This window comes from Lactuca sativa, chromosome 4, assembly GCF_002870075.4.
Source record: "Lactuca sativa cultivar Salinas chromosome 4, Lsat_Salinas_v11, whole genome shotgun sequence".
Taxonomy (NCBI): domain Eukaryota; kingdom Viridiplantae; phylum Streptophyta; class Magnoliopsida; order Asterales; family Asteraceae; genus Lactuca; species Lactuca sativa.
Window position 1 is genome coordinate 112,281,972 of NC_056626.2, and position 15,047 is coordinate 112,297,018.

Consider the following 15,047-nt stretch of genomic DNA (forward strand, 5'->3'; position numbering starts at 1 on the left):
CGACGATGGAGCAAAAACATCACCAAGAGTAGACATCTAAAGAGGAAAGGATAGTTTTAGTTAGAAGACAATAATCCTTAATATTTTAACTCATAATAAATGATTAAGGATATGATCCAATATAACAATTCACAACTAAGTAAAGGGATGTCGTAATCTTATTGCGAATTTATGAAGGTAGGTAAAAGCAATTTACCAATTTCAAACTATGAAATTCCTAGATCTTTTGAGATTCATTGAATCTATAGTTGGCATGTTTAATCTTAGATTATGCTCTTCTATTTGTGACCAGGTTACCGAGGATCACAAACAAGATGTGAATAATCATACAAATATGTTTAGCACGCTCGATGTCTTTTATCATCTCATGTTAATCTGTCGGTTAACCACACGCGCTCCATTAATCAATGATAATTTTCGAGATTCCCATTATTAATCTTTATAGTCACTATTAGTGTTCCGGCTAACCGCACATGCTCCACTAACTACTATAAAGTATAATGTACAATTTTATGGATTAGCATACTTTTCATATTTTTCCTAAAGTAACTAAGAGTGGGATTTTAAAAAATGGTTTAGTTACTTTAATAGTATTATAATTTTAATGAAGTTAATTTCATATCAGATACGTTCTGCTAACAACTCTCCACCAAACAAGGATGCGGTGGGTGAGAGTGGATACACAATCAACTACCATTTTATAGGAAGTTTCCTTATACCACCTTATAGTTCGGCTTCATGAATGAGGCATACTGGAGATCCGACTGACTTAGTTTTATACGTATAGTAATTATCTTTTAATATTATATATAAGGTATAAGGTGTATGTTCAAACTTTTTTCAAAAATACTAGGTTTAATTTTCAAAATTCAAAATTAACAAATAATTAATTCAATTTAAACTAAACCATAAGGATTAAACAATTTATTAACCATTAAACAGTTAATCAAATAAATTTTAATCCTAATCCAATACCCTGTTATTTCGAAATAAGGTTTTGGGATTTACCAAATAGTAATTAACCAATTTCAAGACATTTAAAACTAATAATTATCAAAACAAGGAAACCCTACCAAACCCTAGCAATTTCAAAAATGAAGAAGGAGGCTAGGGTTTCTAAAAACCCTTGCCCAAATTTAAAAACCATCAAAAAGGTTTTTGATCTTATTCAACTTTATGCAAGATCACAGAGAAGAACCACTCTAATACCATTGATGGGTTTTTATAGATAACAAAAATCATATTTTTGGCGGGAAACCTAAAACCCTAAGTTCGCATACACCCTAAAGGATATATGTTATCACTATGATATGAACCCAACAATTTGAATTTAAGAACCCTAAAGTACATTGCTATTTTCGATTTAGGAGAAAGGATAATATAAATCATACCATTTAGTTTATTATTGTAAATAAACTATTAATCCTTTGTTGTAGAACTTTAGAAGGCCAGTACCAGAAATCGCGTGCCTTTGATGGCTCACACCCAAACCCTAGCAGTTGGAGGCTATTGAAGATAGAGGATATGGAGGTATGATTTTCGGCTCTTAGGATCTCTAGGAAGAAGCAAAATCCAAAAATCATACGCCTTGGGTATTTATAGGGCTTAAGGAGGTGTATAAAAGGTAGTTACCTTAAGGATAACTATAACCCTTTTTTCCCCCAAGCAAACCTAAGCTTCCTAGAAGATCTATAAAAGCCCCATAAAACCCATCTAGAACCCTCCCTTCTCCTAGCGAGGTTCTAGAATCAGTCAATGTTCAACTTTTGGATATTGACACTTTTAGTTCTTCTACTTTTAATTAATCCAATTAATCTGAAAATTAATTCCAATTAATTTCTTATTAATTTATAATTAAACAATATAATTTCGAATTAATATATTTTTCTTAAAACATATTAATAAATTATTTGTTTTGATTTCTAATTAATTTATTAATCATATAATAAATTAATAAACCAATCTCTCTCTCCAAATAACATTCTAGTCTCTTACTAGGTTTGAGGGCAACCCAAAAGAAATTTGCTAATAATTTAAGTTTATATTAATTTAGTTAGTGGTTTAGACACCTAATCCAACACAGTATTGGACACAGATTGCCTTTAGTGTAAGTCTGGATTAGTTATATTGGACTTGTAAAAAGGTGTTTAGTTCCCAATAAGTTGGACATTAGATAGGTCTCTTGCTGGGGGAGAGTGCAAGATTAGATAGCAAAGTGTCATATTCATCCTCTTTCTTGGATGACCATAAATGGTGAGTACAGATCAGAAAACTGGCAAGTATGTTTGGGCCATCGACCAGAGTAGATGATAACATTTGACTATCTTAGGCGATCTATTGAATTACGTTACTAGCATGGACTTATAACCCATGGACGTAGATAAAATGGGATACCATATTTATCAAATCTCTGAATATTGGTTGCCTTTACATGACTTACACTAGTCAAGGACTCCCCTAGTATTGTAGTCAAATAGTTTCTCAAACGATTTATCAGGTTGGATGATTCCTCAAGATAATTGTTACTTTAGGATATGTGAGGATCGGTTGGGATGGGTATTTGGTCTTAGTTCATATTATATATATATATATATATATATATATATATATATATATATATATATATATATATATATATATAATTTGACATTATCATTTGCAAGAATGATATTTTATATTATCAATAAATTATTACGGGCTAGAAAACCCTATGAATCTCACCTGGTTCTCCTAAACCTGACCCACTCATTTTATGCATCATGTTGGTGATTTGTTGTGATCAATATTATTTAAGTGTAATGGGATTACTTTGTTGACCAAATGTGATCTTGATAAATATTAAACAAGTAAGGAAGGTGTGGAGTACACACTTGTTTAAGTTTGATCAAGTTTTCAAAGTACACTGTCATTTAGGGGCGAAGCCCCTAAACGAACAGGGGTCCGGGGGCAGCACCCCTGGGAGCGGGGTCCAAGGGGCGGCAGCCCCTAGCGGGGTCCAAGGGGCAGAGCCTCTGGCTGGGGTCGAGTTTTTATAGGGTATGTTTCTATATAAAAAATGCATAAAAAAATCGTATTTTCAGAGAATTGACTATTGTTTGACCCTTATCCAAACTTCCGTTTTATGTTAGTTTTTATAGTTTATGACAGTTAGAAACTGTCATATGATAGTTTTCAAACAAATATCATAAATTCGGTTTTGGTCTCATTTTTCTGGTACAGACGAAACTATCATCAAAGCATTCTAAATTCTTGTCTCTCTGAGTCTTATCCGATTAAAGAATATTGGGAGTACCACCCAAATGCTTTAATTTGAAAGTGTTTTACACAATTCTCAGAATTCCAAGCCTTACTATACCCCAATTTCTAACAAAGATTAAAGCATTTATGTGATCATGACAAGTGGTGATTCTGTGAAGGAAATGACTAGTAAGTTTAAAAAACTGAACAAGTTTGAAGGGAAAGATTTTCGTAGATGGCAGAAGAAGATGAATTTTCTCCTTAACACTCTGAAAGTGGTGTATGTTCTGAGTACACCCATGCCAGTCTTACCAAAATCTGTTGAAGATGAAACTTTGGAGGCAACAAGAGTGGGAAAATGATGATTACATATGTCGTGGTCATATTCTCAATGGTATGTCTGACTCTCTTTTTGATATCTATCAAAATTTCGAATATGCAAAAGAACTATGGGATTCTCTTGAATCCAAGTATATGGTTGAAGATGCTTCTAGCAAGAAGTTTCTTGTCAGTAACTTTATGGGTTACAAGATGATTGACTCCAGGCCTGTTATGGAACAGTACCATGAAATCTTAAGGATCCTGGGATAGTTTCCTCAACACAATCTGAAAATGGATGAAGCCATTGTTGTGGCTGTGATCATTGACAAACTGCCCCCTTCCTGGAAGGATTTTAAACATAATCTGAAACATAACAAAGAGGAATTGACTTTGACTCAACTTTGAAGCCATTTACGGATTGAATAGTCTTGAAGGACTCAAGAACTTGATAACAATCCCAAAGGCAAGAACCAAGTTGGTTCCTCTTCTGTGAACATGGTGGATGGAGAAGGATCAAAGAATCAAAAGAAGTCTAATGGAAAAAGGAAGTTTAAAGGAAAGGATGACACGTCTTCCAACAAGAAGGATAAAGTGGTGTGTTGGAATTGTAACAAACCGGGTCACTTCAAGAAAGATTGTCATTTGCGTAAAGTGAACAAGGATGGTGCAGGACCAAGTGGATCCAAGGATCCAGAAAAGCAACAAGGTCAGACTTCTGTTTTCATGCAGAATTTTAACTACATTCAGAATTATATTTCTGTGATTTCTAAAGCATTTTATGTGCAGGATGATAAAGTTGCATGGTGGGTTGATTCGGGAGCAACAAGTCATGTTTGTAAAGATCTATATTGGTTCAAGGAATTTCAACCAATTGATGATGGATCTGTTGTGAAAATAGGAAATGTTGCAACTGAACCAATCAAGGGCATAGGATCTGTTTTACTTACTTTTACTTCTGGGAAATATTTGTGTTTGAACAATGTTTTATATGTTCCAGGGATTCGTAAGAATCTCGTGTCTGAAATTGTATTAAATAATTGTGGTTACAAACAAGTGTTAGAAAGTGACAAGTATATCTTGTCAAGACATGGTTCTTTTATGGGGTTTGGCTATATATGTAATGGAATGATTAGGCTTAATATTAATTATCCTTCTATTGATAATTCTGCTTGCATGGTTTCTAGTAGTACTAGCAATAATTTTCATAAATCTGAATTATGGCATGCTAGACTAGGACACATTCATTACAAGAGATTAAAAGACATGTCTAAAATGAGTTTAATTCTTGCTTTTGATATGCAAAATAATGAAAAATGTAAAACATGTATGCTAACTAAAATCACTAGACAACCTTTCAAAGATATTGTTAGGGAAAGCAAGGTGTTGGATCTTATACATAGTGATTTATGTGATTTCCATGCAACACCTTCCCTTAGAAAAAAGAAGTATGTTGTTACTTTTATTGATGATGCATCTAGATATTGTTATATCTATTTGCTACATTCTAAGGATGAAGCACTTGATAAATTTAAAATATATAAACAACAAGTTGAGCTTCATAAAAATGAATTAATAAAAGTATTGCGTACTAATAGAGGTGGTGAGTATTATGATCCACTTTATTTTGAATCAACTGCATGTTACATCTTGAATAGAACTCCAAATAAAAGGAGTAAGAATACTCCTTATGAACTTTGGTGTTAAAGGTACCAAATTTGAGTTATCTCAAAGTTTGGGGTTGTAGAGCAGTTGTAAGGCTCACTAAACCCAAAAGGAAAACGTTGGGGTGAGAGAGGTATAGATTGTATCTTTATTGGATATGCTGAGCATTCCAAAGCATATAGATTCTATGTTTTAGAATCTAATGACTTTGTGTTTGTAAACACAATGATAGAGTCAAGAGATGCTATTTTTGATGAAGAAAGATTTACATCTATACCTAGACCAAGGGACATGATTCATCAATCTTCCAGCAAGAGTGCTACTCAAGCTGAAGATGTTTATGGTGGTGCAAGTTCTGTAACCGAACCTAGGAAAAGCACCAGAGCTAGAAAAGCTAAGTCTTTTGGATCTGATTTTCAACTATATTTAGTTGAAGGAACAAGGAATGAGACTATTTCTCAACATCAATATTGTTTTAATATTGAAGAGGATCCAAAGACTTTCAGTGAAGCTATGGCTTCTAGGGATGTACATTTTTGGAAATAGACAATTCATGATGAGATTGATTCTATCATGCATAACAATACTTGGGTATTGGTTGATTTACCTCCTGGTTGCAAGGCATTAGGATGTAAATGGATCCTCAAAAGAAAAATGAAGGTGGATGGCACAATAGATAAGTATAAATCCAGATTGGTTATCCAAGGCTTTAGACAAAAGGAAGGCATTGATTTCTTTGATACTTATGCTCCTGTTGCCAGAATTTATACTATTAGATTATTATTAGCTCTTGCAGCTATACATAATCTTGTGATTCACCAAATGGATGTGAAAACTGCATTCTTGAATGGTGACTTGGATGAGGAAATATACATGAAACAACCTGAAGGGTTTGTGATGCCTGGAAATGAACACAAAGTGTGCAAATTGAAGAAATAATTATATGGCTTGAAACAAGCACCAAAAAAATGGCATCAAAAGTTTGATGATGTTGTCTTGTCTAATGGTTTTGCACTAAACCAAGCTGACAAGTGTGTATATAGCAAATTTGATACTTCTGGTAAAGGAGTCATGATTTGCTTATATGTAGATGATATGTTGATTTTTGGTACTGATTTAGAAGAAGTTGATAAAACCAAGAAATTCTTATCATCTAGTTTTGATATGAAAGACATGGGGGAGGCTGAAGTAATTCTTGGTATAAGAATTAGAAAAGGAAACGATGGGATTTCAATTTCTCAATCTCATTATATTGAGAAGATATTGAAAAAGTTTAATTTTGAGAATTGTTCTCCTGTTAGCACTCCTATAGATCCTAGTCTTAAGCTTCTACCTAATAAAGGATCTCTAGTGTCTCAAATACTGAAGGGCTATTGGTTATCTAATGTATGCCATGATTAGTATTAGGCCTGATATAGCATATGCTGTGGGAAGGCTTAGTAGATATACTAGTAATCCTAGTTCACATCATTGGAAAGCCGTGAGTAGAGTATTCAAGTACTTAAAAGGGACCATGAATTATGGTTTAACTTATAGTGGATATCCTTCTATTTTAGAAGGTTATTCAGATGCCAGTTGGATTAACAACTTAGAGGATCACTCCTCTACTAGTGATTGGGTGTTTCTTCTTGGAGGAGGTGCCATTTCTTGGGCATCTAAGAAACAGACTTGTATTACTAACTCAACCATGGAGTCTGAATTTGTTGCTTTGTCTGCTGCTGGTAAAGAAGCTGAGTGGCTAAGGAATTTTATTTATGAAATTCCATTATGGCCCAAACCGATATCTACCATTTCTATCAGATGTGATAGTGCTGGAACCTTGGCTAAGGCTTATAGTCAAGTGTACAATTGAAAGTCTATACATTTAGGTGTTAGACATAGCATGATTCGTGAGCTCATCATGACTGGTGTGATATCTGTGGAGTTTGTAAGAACTCAGTTGAATTTAGCCGATCATCTAACCAAAGGGTTAGCAAGAGATCTTGTGCACAAGGCGGTTGTAAGGATGGGTTTAAAGTCCACTTAAAATCTTTTATATTGAGATACCCAATTCCCATCTAATGTGATATTAGATGTTGAATTCAATGTGGAAAGCTTGATATTTGAATATTGGAACACATTATTTTCATCATCCCAGGGTATGTGTTCAGTACTGCAAGTAAAGGATGTTGAATTTATATTCTTAATAGTTCTTTTGAAAAATGGCATTTGCAGGTGCAAGAATAAAAGGACTACCTATATAAGCATGAAGTTTAGCTGCTTCAAGAAGTTCGGACTTAGCTTTGATATGCTTATTGAAGGATGGGACACAAGCTAGTAAAATATAGTGTCAAGTTAGAACTTATGAGAATGTAAACTGTTGTGTGTATAATCTTCAAGGATTCACTATAGATAGAAAGGGTTCAATCCTTAGTGACACCCTGATATTCGAATATTTGGATTGTGTAATATACTAAGGTGAAATTCAATCGTCACGATATTTCATTTATGCATCAGTTTGTTGGTGTTATGTTTCATTTTAAATTAATCAAGATTACACTTAAATAGGGGAGGTTTGTTGGTGATTTGTTGTGATCAATATTATTTAAGTGTAATGGGATTACTTTGTTGACCAAATGTGATCTTGATAAATATTAAACAAGTAAGGAAGGTGTGGAGTACACACTTGTTTAAGTTTGATCAAGTTTTCAAAGTACACTATCATTTAGGGGCGAAGCCCTTAAACGAACGGAGGTCCGGGGGCAGCGCCCCTGGGAGCGGGGTCCAAGGGGCACCCATTGTTTGACCCTTATCCAAACTTCCGTTTTATGTTAGTTTTTATAGTTTATGACAGTTAGAAACTGTCATATGACAGTTTTCAGACAAAGATCATAAATTCGGTTTTGGTCTCATTTTTCTGGTACAGACGAAACTATCATAAAAGCATTCTAAATTCTTGTCTCCCTGAGTCTTATCCGATTAAAGAATATTGGGAGTACCACCCAAATGCTTTAATCTGAAAGTGTTTTACACAATTCTCAAAATTCCAAGCCTTACTATACCCCAATTTCTAACACATCATAGGTAGTGGATGTAAGGTTGTCGATGTCTAGTTAGGATGTTGAGTGGAATAAAGAGATGTGACTGTAATAAGTAGTTTCAAGACCATTTAATATTTATGTTGTAATGTATGTTTGGATATGAACACTGACATCCTCAAAGTTTTAAATAAATGAAATAACTTTTGTTATCTCAAAAAAATTTTGTTTAACTGGGAATTTCCGCATCTCAATTTTATAAAGCATAAAGAAAATGTTTTAATTGGTTATAAAAAAATGGGAGATGTCACAGTAGCATATCCCATAAGAAATATGCAATTAAGCATGCCCGGGAGAGAACAATTTAGGGATGGCTGACCCCCTGGGAAGTTTTCATGTCGGGATCCCAAATCGGACAATATTGTGATACGTACTAGAGGGAGATGTTACAACAATGTTTCCGAAATTGTTTTAATCAGTCCCTAAACTTTTTGTGGTTGTGTAGGGGCATAAGATGGATTTTGTTGGGTCTAAATAGTCACTTTGGAAAAAATGAAGGGGTAAACCGATTACTCCTTACCATATTACTAAAATAATATGTCATATAGACACTTCCTTTAACCTTCTTATCCTTCCATCGATGTTCACTTCTCATCTTCCTCTTCTCCCTTTCTCTTCTCCATTTACTAAATACATTAGATGGGTTAAGTTTGTGTATTGTGTGTTTTATGGCGGTCTACAATTGCAACTATGCACCAACAAATGGAGACGAAAGCATCAATCCAGACATGGTTGTAATTTATGGTTGCAAGCCTCTTGTGGAAGGTTTCGTCTCCTACGACGATTGTGAAAGTGGTCAAGGGATGACTGATGGTGGTGGTAGTTAACCACTTAAAGTTCTAACTGGTTTTTGTACGTGAAATCGGATTTACAAATCTAGGTTTTTTATTTATTTGTAATTAGGTTCATATAAGTTTCTTCGATTTTGTTATTTCTCTTGAATTGGGAATCATCACGACTAACTTCGTCTCCTTCTGCAATACAATCGATTCCTCTTAATAACTTCGATATTTTGATTCTGGCTCCACCGTGAGCATATTGCATGGAGTTTGTAATGTCCATTCCCCCATTATTCAACTTCCAAAACATCTTCAAACAATCCATCATCTATAGTTTTCTAGTGAAGAGCTCAAGAAATCCTTTTTCCCTTTCCCGTTCATTAGAATAATATTTTGATTTCAATTCGAAAAGGGTTTTGTTACTTTTAATAAAGATTCATAAGCAATTAGGTTTTCAGGCAATGAACATCACCGAACAACTGTATCTCGTGAAGAAGACGACTATGTTTCAGATTCTTGTTCCGATTTCTGCCTGGTTCGTATAATGCATTTTGGTTGAGGGCATTAGGATCAAAATCTAATGCTATAGATATTATATTTAGGTTTGAATTCGAATCTAAATGGTTGTCTGTGAGTTAGAGTGTATCCACTTGGTCTGGTTTAATTACGTGGCACATGAAAAATTACATGAAACTGATTATAGTAGGTTAGAGAGACCAAAAAAACAAGTTCAACTCACCTTATACCCGCATAAAACAAGAAAAATAGTTTTGGATCATATTAGACTAAATCTGGAAACATTGTTGGACTACAATGTTATATATATATATATATATATATATATATATATATATATATATATATATATATATATATATATATATATATATATATATATATATATATATATATGTGAGAGAGAGAGAGTAGTTGTCACATTATTGAGTTAGAATCGTTTGTTTTAGAATATAACATTGACATGCGTATTAAATAGTCATTTATTTATATCTTGAAATTCGAATATTTCTTTGCTTAGTCGATTATAAATGATAATAAACGGAATCAAACAAGTTTAGATGAGATTATCAATTAAATAATAAGAAAAACAGATACTACAAATTAAATTGAATAAATATTAGAAATGTATTATTACATGTTAATTCTTATATTAACAAGTTTCAACATGTAATAATTCAATATATAATGTGGTCTTTTAGTACTTTACTAAAATTATCTAATTCTCTATACAAAGTATTTAAATAAACTATGGTATTAGTTAAATAAACATCGGTGCTACAAATTTATTCAAAGGGTGGTCACTCTGGAATAGACCATTTGGGTTGGCGGTAGTGACGTGACTGGCGGTACCGCCGTGGAGATTGCACCGAGCAAAAAATGGACGGCGGCTTGGCTCTTTGGCGGGTTATGCAACCCGATCTCATTCCCCTCTCTCTTTATTCTCACCTTATATTTTCTTGTATAAATATGTTTTTATATACCTATCATAATAAAAAATAAAAAATGAAGCCATCTTTTTAAGCATAATGATGCCACATATCATTTCGTGAGTACTTTTTATTTTTTATTTCAGTTGATATAAATCTCATATTTTAAGAAATTAAAAATTTTAAAATTTTAATTAAGGAATAATAAATCGTAATAAAATCTGAAAATTAATTTGAATTTAAAATTTAACAACAAATTAGGAATGTGATATATATATATATATATATATATATATATATATATATATATATATATATATATATATATATATATATATATATATATATATATATATATATATATATATATATATATATATATATAGAGGTGGGTTCAATTGAGAAAATAAAAAAGGTTGAGAATGGGGGAATCATTCTCAGCCACTCATTTATCTAATATGTTCAAATTAAAAAAAATACGTGTGTCCATTTTCATTAAGGGTATCTTTGTAAATTAGCAACTTTTTTACATAGAACTTACCTGTTCGTGTTATCAGGTTCCAATTTGATGATATCTTTATATCGTTTGAATTGGATATGAGGAATTCATTATCAAGATTATTTTCTTTATATAACTCGCTAGCAATTATACGTTTTTATTCCATTAATCGTGAAGTTTTGCATCTGTGTTTCAGTTTTCTACTTCTTTATCAGCTTCCGATTTGATCAGGTATGTATATCGTTTGAATCGGATAGATCAGAGTTATTTATATAACTCGTTAGCAATTATACGTTTTCATTTAATTAATCGTGAAGTTTCGCATCTGTGTTTCAGTTTTATACTTCGTTTTGAGTTTTCGATTTGATCAGGTATGTATATCGTTTGAATCGGATAGATCGGAGTTCATTATCAAGATTATTGCTTTTTATAATTTATTTTGAATTACGCTTATTATATTCCTTTTTGAGTTGTTTCATCGGAGTTCATTATCAAGATTATCAAGTTTCGAATATGTATTGGAGTTATTTCATCGAATTTTTGTTAAGTAGTTTGAGATATTTATTTCATCAGTTATATCGTTGTAGTTTTTACGTTCTATACTGAGAGAGATTGCTTAATTACATTATATGATCATATATGATTTAAGTTTCTTTCAGATATTTTGTACGTTGAGGTGAGATATATTTGAAATTAACCAGGTTTTCATATTTATGACTTTTTTTGTGAGATATATTCGATATTAAGATTGTTTTTGTTTATTTATATAGATCATTTGGTGTATTATGTCGAATTCTAGTGTTATTGATGGTGATTTGTATTCTTCTATGAGTGAGAGTGAAGAAGAAGATGTTGAGAACTCATTTTTTGAAGGTATCAGTTATTGAATTATTTTGTTGTTTTTAATTTTATTGATTATCATTTATTTACATATGAATATGTTAATATGAATAAATTGTTGTCTTATTCATATATATGAATAAACGTGTGATAATTGTAATTTCGAATTTATTATTTTTTTCGTTTTATTCATATATGAATAAGTTATGTTTTATTTACATATGAATATGTTAAAATGAATAAATTGTTGTCTTATTCATATTATGAATAAACGTGTATTAATTGTAATTTCGAATTTATTATTTTTTTCGTTTTATTCATATATGAATAAGTTATGTTTTATTTTATATATTTTGAATCCTCATGAATTTTATGTATTCATATATGAATGTTTTATTCATATATGAATGATTTTTGTTTTATTTATATGAGTTTTATGTATTCATATATATTATTGTTTTATTCATGCATTATTATTTTAGGTGGTGAATCTTCAAGTTCAGTACATGATGCACAATATTTTGATGATATAATTGGAGAACATGTCTATAAGCCAGATGTACCTGATCAACTTATTCCTTTTAAGGGTTTAATCTTCAAATCATTAAAGTTGGCTATCAAAATGTATTCTGAGTATGCTGAAATTGGTGGTTTTGATGTTAGACTGAGCACACAGTCAAGGTTTGATAACAAGATTATAAAGAAGAAACATGTTATATGTAATCGTGGTGGTAAATAGAAAAAGAAATCTTGTGACACATTAGGTACAAGTGGTGTTAGAAGGAAACAAAATTCAAATTCAAGAGCTATTGGTTGTCAAGCAAAGATTATATTTGAATCTGTGTATGGAACTCCAGATTATAAAGTTTTTCAGTTTGATGAACTTCACGACCATCCACTTGAGAAGAGAAGCGATTTAAAAAAGGCGAGACAAATGTCATATTCAGAAAAAGATTTTATTGTGCGTGCTTCCACATCAAAAATAGGTCCAACTATGGCTCATAAGTTGAGGGCAAGTCTGAGAGGTGGGTATGAGTTTGTAAAGACCAAAGTAGTTGACTATAAAAATTTAAGGAGAGATATCAACAGGGTTATTGCTTATAAAGATGCCCAAATGATAGTAAACACAATGAATGACCGTCGAGCTCACTATCCAAATTACGCATTTGAGTTTAATTGTCAAGATGATGTTTTGGACTGTATGTTTTGGGCTGATGAAATGGAGAAGGCATATTATGCTGAATTTGGTGATGTTATCTCGTTTGATGCGACTTTCCGAACAAACAAGTAAGTTATTTTATCTACTTTTGTTTATTGCTTATTCATATATGAATATTTTTATATTCACTTATTAATACATCAAAAATTGACTCTAATGAACATTTTTTTTGTGTGTTAGGTATCGAATGGTTTTTGTTTCGTTTACTGCTATTGACCATCATAAAAAATCGGTTACTGTTGGATCTAGGTTGCTAAGCAATGAAAACATTGAGTCTTACTCTTAGTTACTTAAAGCATTTCTTAAAACTCATGGGAAAGAACCAACACTTGTTTTAACTGATCAAGATGCTACAATAAAACAAGCTGTTGAGAATGTGTTTCGTAATTCAAAGCACCGATTATGTATGTGGCATATAATGAAAAAGTTGAAAAAAAAGGTATTATTTTAATATATTTCAAATATATTACTTATTAGTATATTCATTTATGAATATTGATTGTTATTTTACTTATTATTATTTATTCATTTATGAATATTTTTGTTTTAATACAGATATCAGATGATTTATTTACAAACACAGACTTTAGAAAAAGGTTTTCGAAGCTTGTTTGGGACATTAATATGAAACCTGATGTTTTTGAGGTGAAGTGGGGTTTGCTTATGAAGGAATTCAATCTTGAAGACACAAGATGGTTTGAAGACATGTTTACAATACGTGATTCATGGATACCTAGATATTTTAGTGATATTCCAATGTGTGGTTTGATGAAGACTACATCGAGGTCAGAGAGTATGAATTCATTCTTTAATACATATTCAGAAAGTGGGAACTTACTTTTGAATTTCATGATGAATTACGACACTGCCATTCAAAAGCAAAGGAATACTCAACGAGAGCTTGATAGGGCATCAAAGAAAGCATCATATAAAATGCAAACACCTCGAGAAATAGAACTGCAAGCATCAAAGGTTTATACAAGTACATTATTTTTTGAGGTGCAAAAAGAAATATATAAAGCATGTTTTTTCTGTACATACTCATATGTTGGTATTGAAGATGGTTGGGAAGTTTACATTGTGCAGCACAACATCAGTAAAAGTGATTTTAAAAATGAATTTAAGGTAATTTTACTTTTTTTTTATGAAAAATGTAATAATATTCATATATGAATATGATAATATTCATATATGAATATCAATATTCATATATGAATATTATATGAATATATGAATATATATGAGTGTTGATATGAGTAGTCTTATATGAATGTAAATGTGTAAATTTTGTTTTTGTATCAGGTTGAAATAAAAGCTGAAGAGAAAGAAATAAATTGTAGTTGTGAACATTTTAAGTGTATAGGTGTTTTATGCAGACATGCTTTTACAATAATGATGAGATGTGGTGTTAAAGAAATTCCTGAAAGGTACATTTTGAAGAGATGGAGAAAGGATGTGATATCAAGAAATTATCGTTTTAGTTCTGTTCAATCCGATTCAGGTGATTGTGAGAATGTAAAGCTAGTCAATGATTCATATTATAGTTTTGAATCATGTTTGGATATTGTAACAGATGACAAAAAGAGATTGACTTTGTTTGCTGAGAAACAACAAATGTTGTTGAAGGAATTTGAGAGTGATTATATTTCTCCTGGATTGAAAAGCAAGACAGATGGTGAAGTCGTATGCAAGCTTTTGGGTGTTACTATTCCTATTCCAGAAGAGATTAATATTCATGTTCCTGAAGTTCAAAGCAATAAAGGTTCTGGAATCAAGAAAAGAATTCCAAGTGCATGTGAAGTAGCATATGAAAATTCTAAAAAAGAACATAGAATGTGTCCAGGATGTGGAAAGCGAGTTCCACACAATTTACGTACTTGTCTAGAAAGAGTTGGAGCTGCTAAATCAGCAAAAGACAGTTAGGGATTTTTTTTATTCATTTATGAATATATGCAGATAAAAACAATA

The 15,047-nt window shown here is 31.8% G+C and overlaps 1 protein-coding gene across 1 annotated transcript; it reads left to right on the top strand.

Moving 5' to 3' along the window:
* Positions 1 to 3,564: 3,564 nt before the first annotated feature.
* LOC128133496 (protein FAR1-RELATED SEQUENCE 5-like) lies at positions 3,565 to 15,002 on the top strand. Its single transcript, XM_052770963.1, has 11 exons — positions 3,565 to 3,744; positions 4,345 to 4,494; positions 11,217 to 11,251; positions 11,680 to 11,686; positions 11,791 to 11,893; positions 12,343 to 12,518; positions 12,600 to 13,147; positions 13,260 to 13,311; positions 13,366 to 13,518; positions 13,635 to 14,051; positions 14,382 to 15,002. Exons 1-11 carry the CDS (start codon positions 3,565 to 3,567, stop codon positions 15,000 to 15,002), a joined length of 2,442 nt encoding a protein of 813 aa, XP_052626923.1.
* Positions 15,003 to 15,047: the final 45 nt, after the last annotated feature.

Excerpts from the sequence above, each read along its gene's own strand:
- LOC128133496 (XM_052770963.1), top strand. The coding sequence starts at position 3,565 with ATGAAACTTTGGAGGCAACAAGAGTGGGAAAATGATGATTACATATGT. Across the intron at positions 4,495-11,216 it reads CAATCAAGGGCATAGGATCT|TTTTCTACTTCTTTATCAGC; the intron begins GTTTTACTTACT and ends TCTGTGTTTCAG. Across the intron at positions 13,312-13,365 it reads TTGACCATCATAAAAAATCG|TTACTTAAAGCATTTCTTAA; the intron begins GTTACTGTTGGA and ends TCTTACTCTTAG.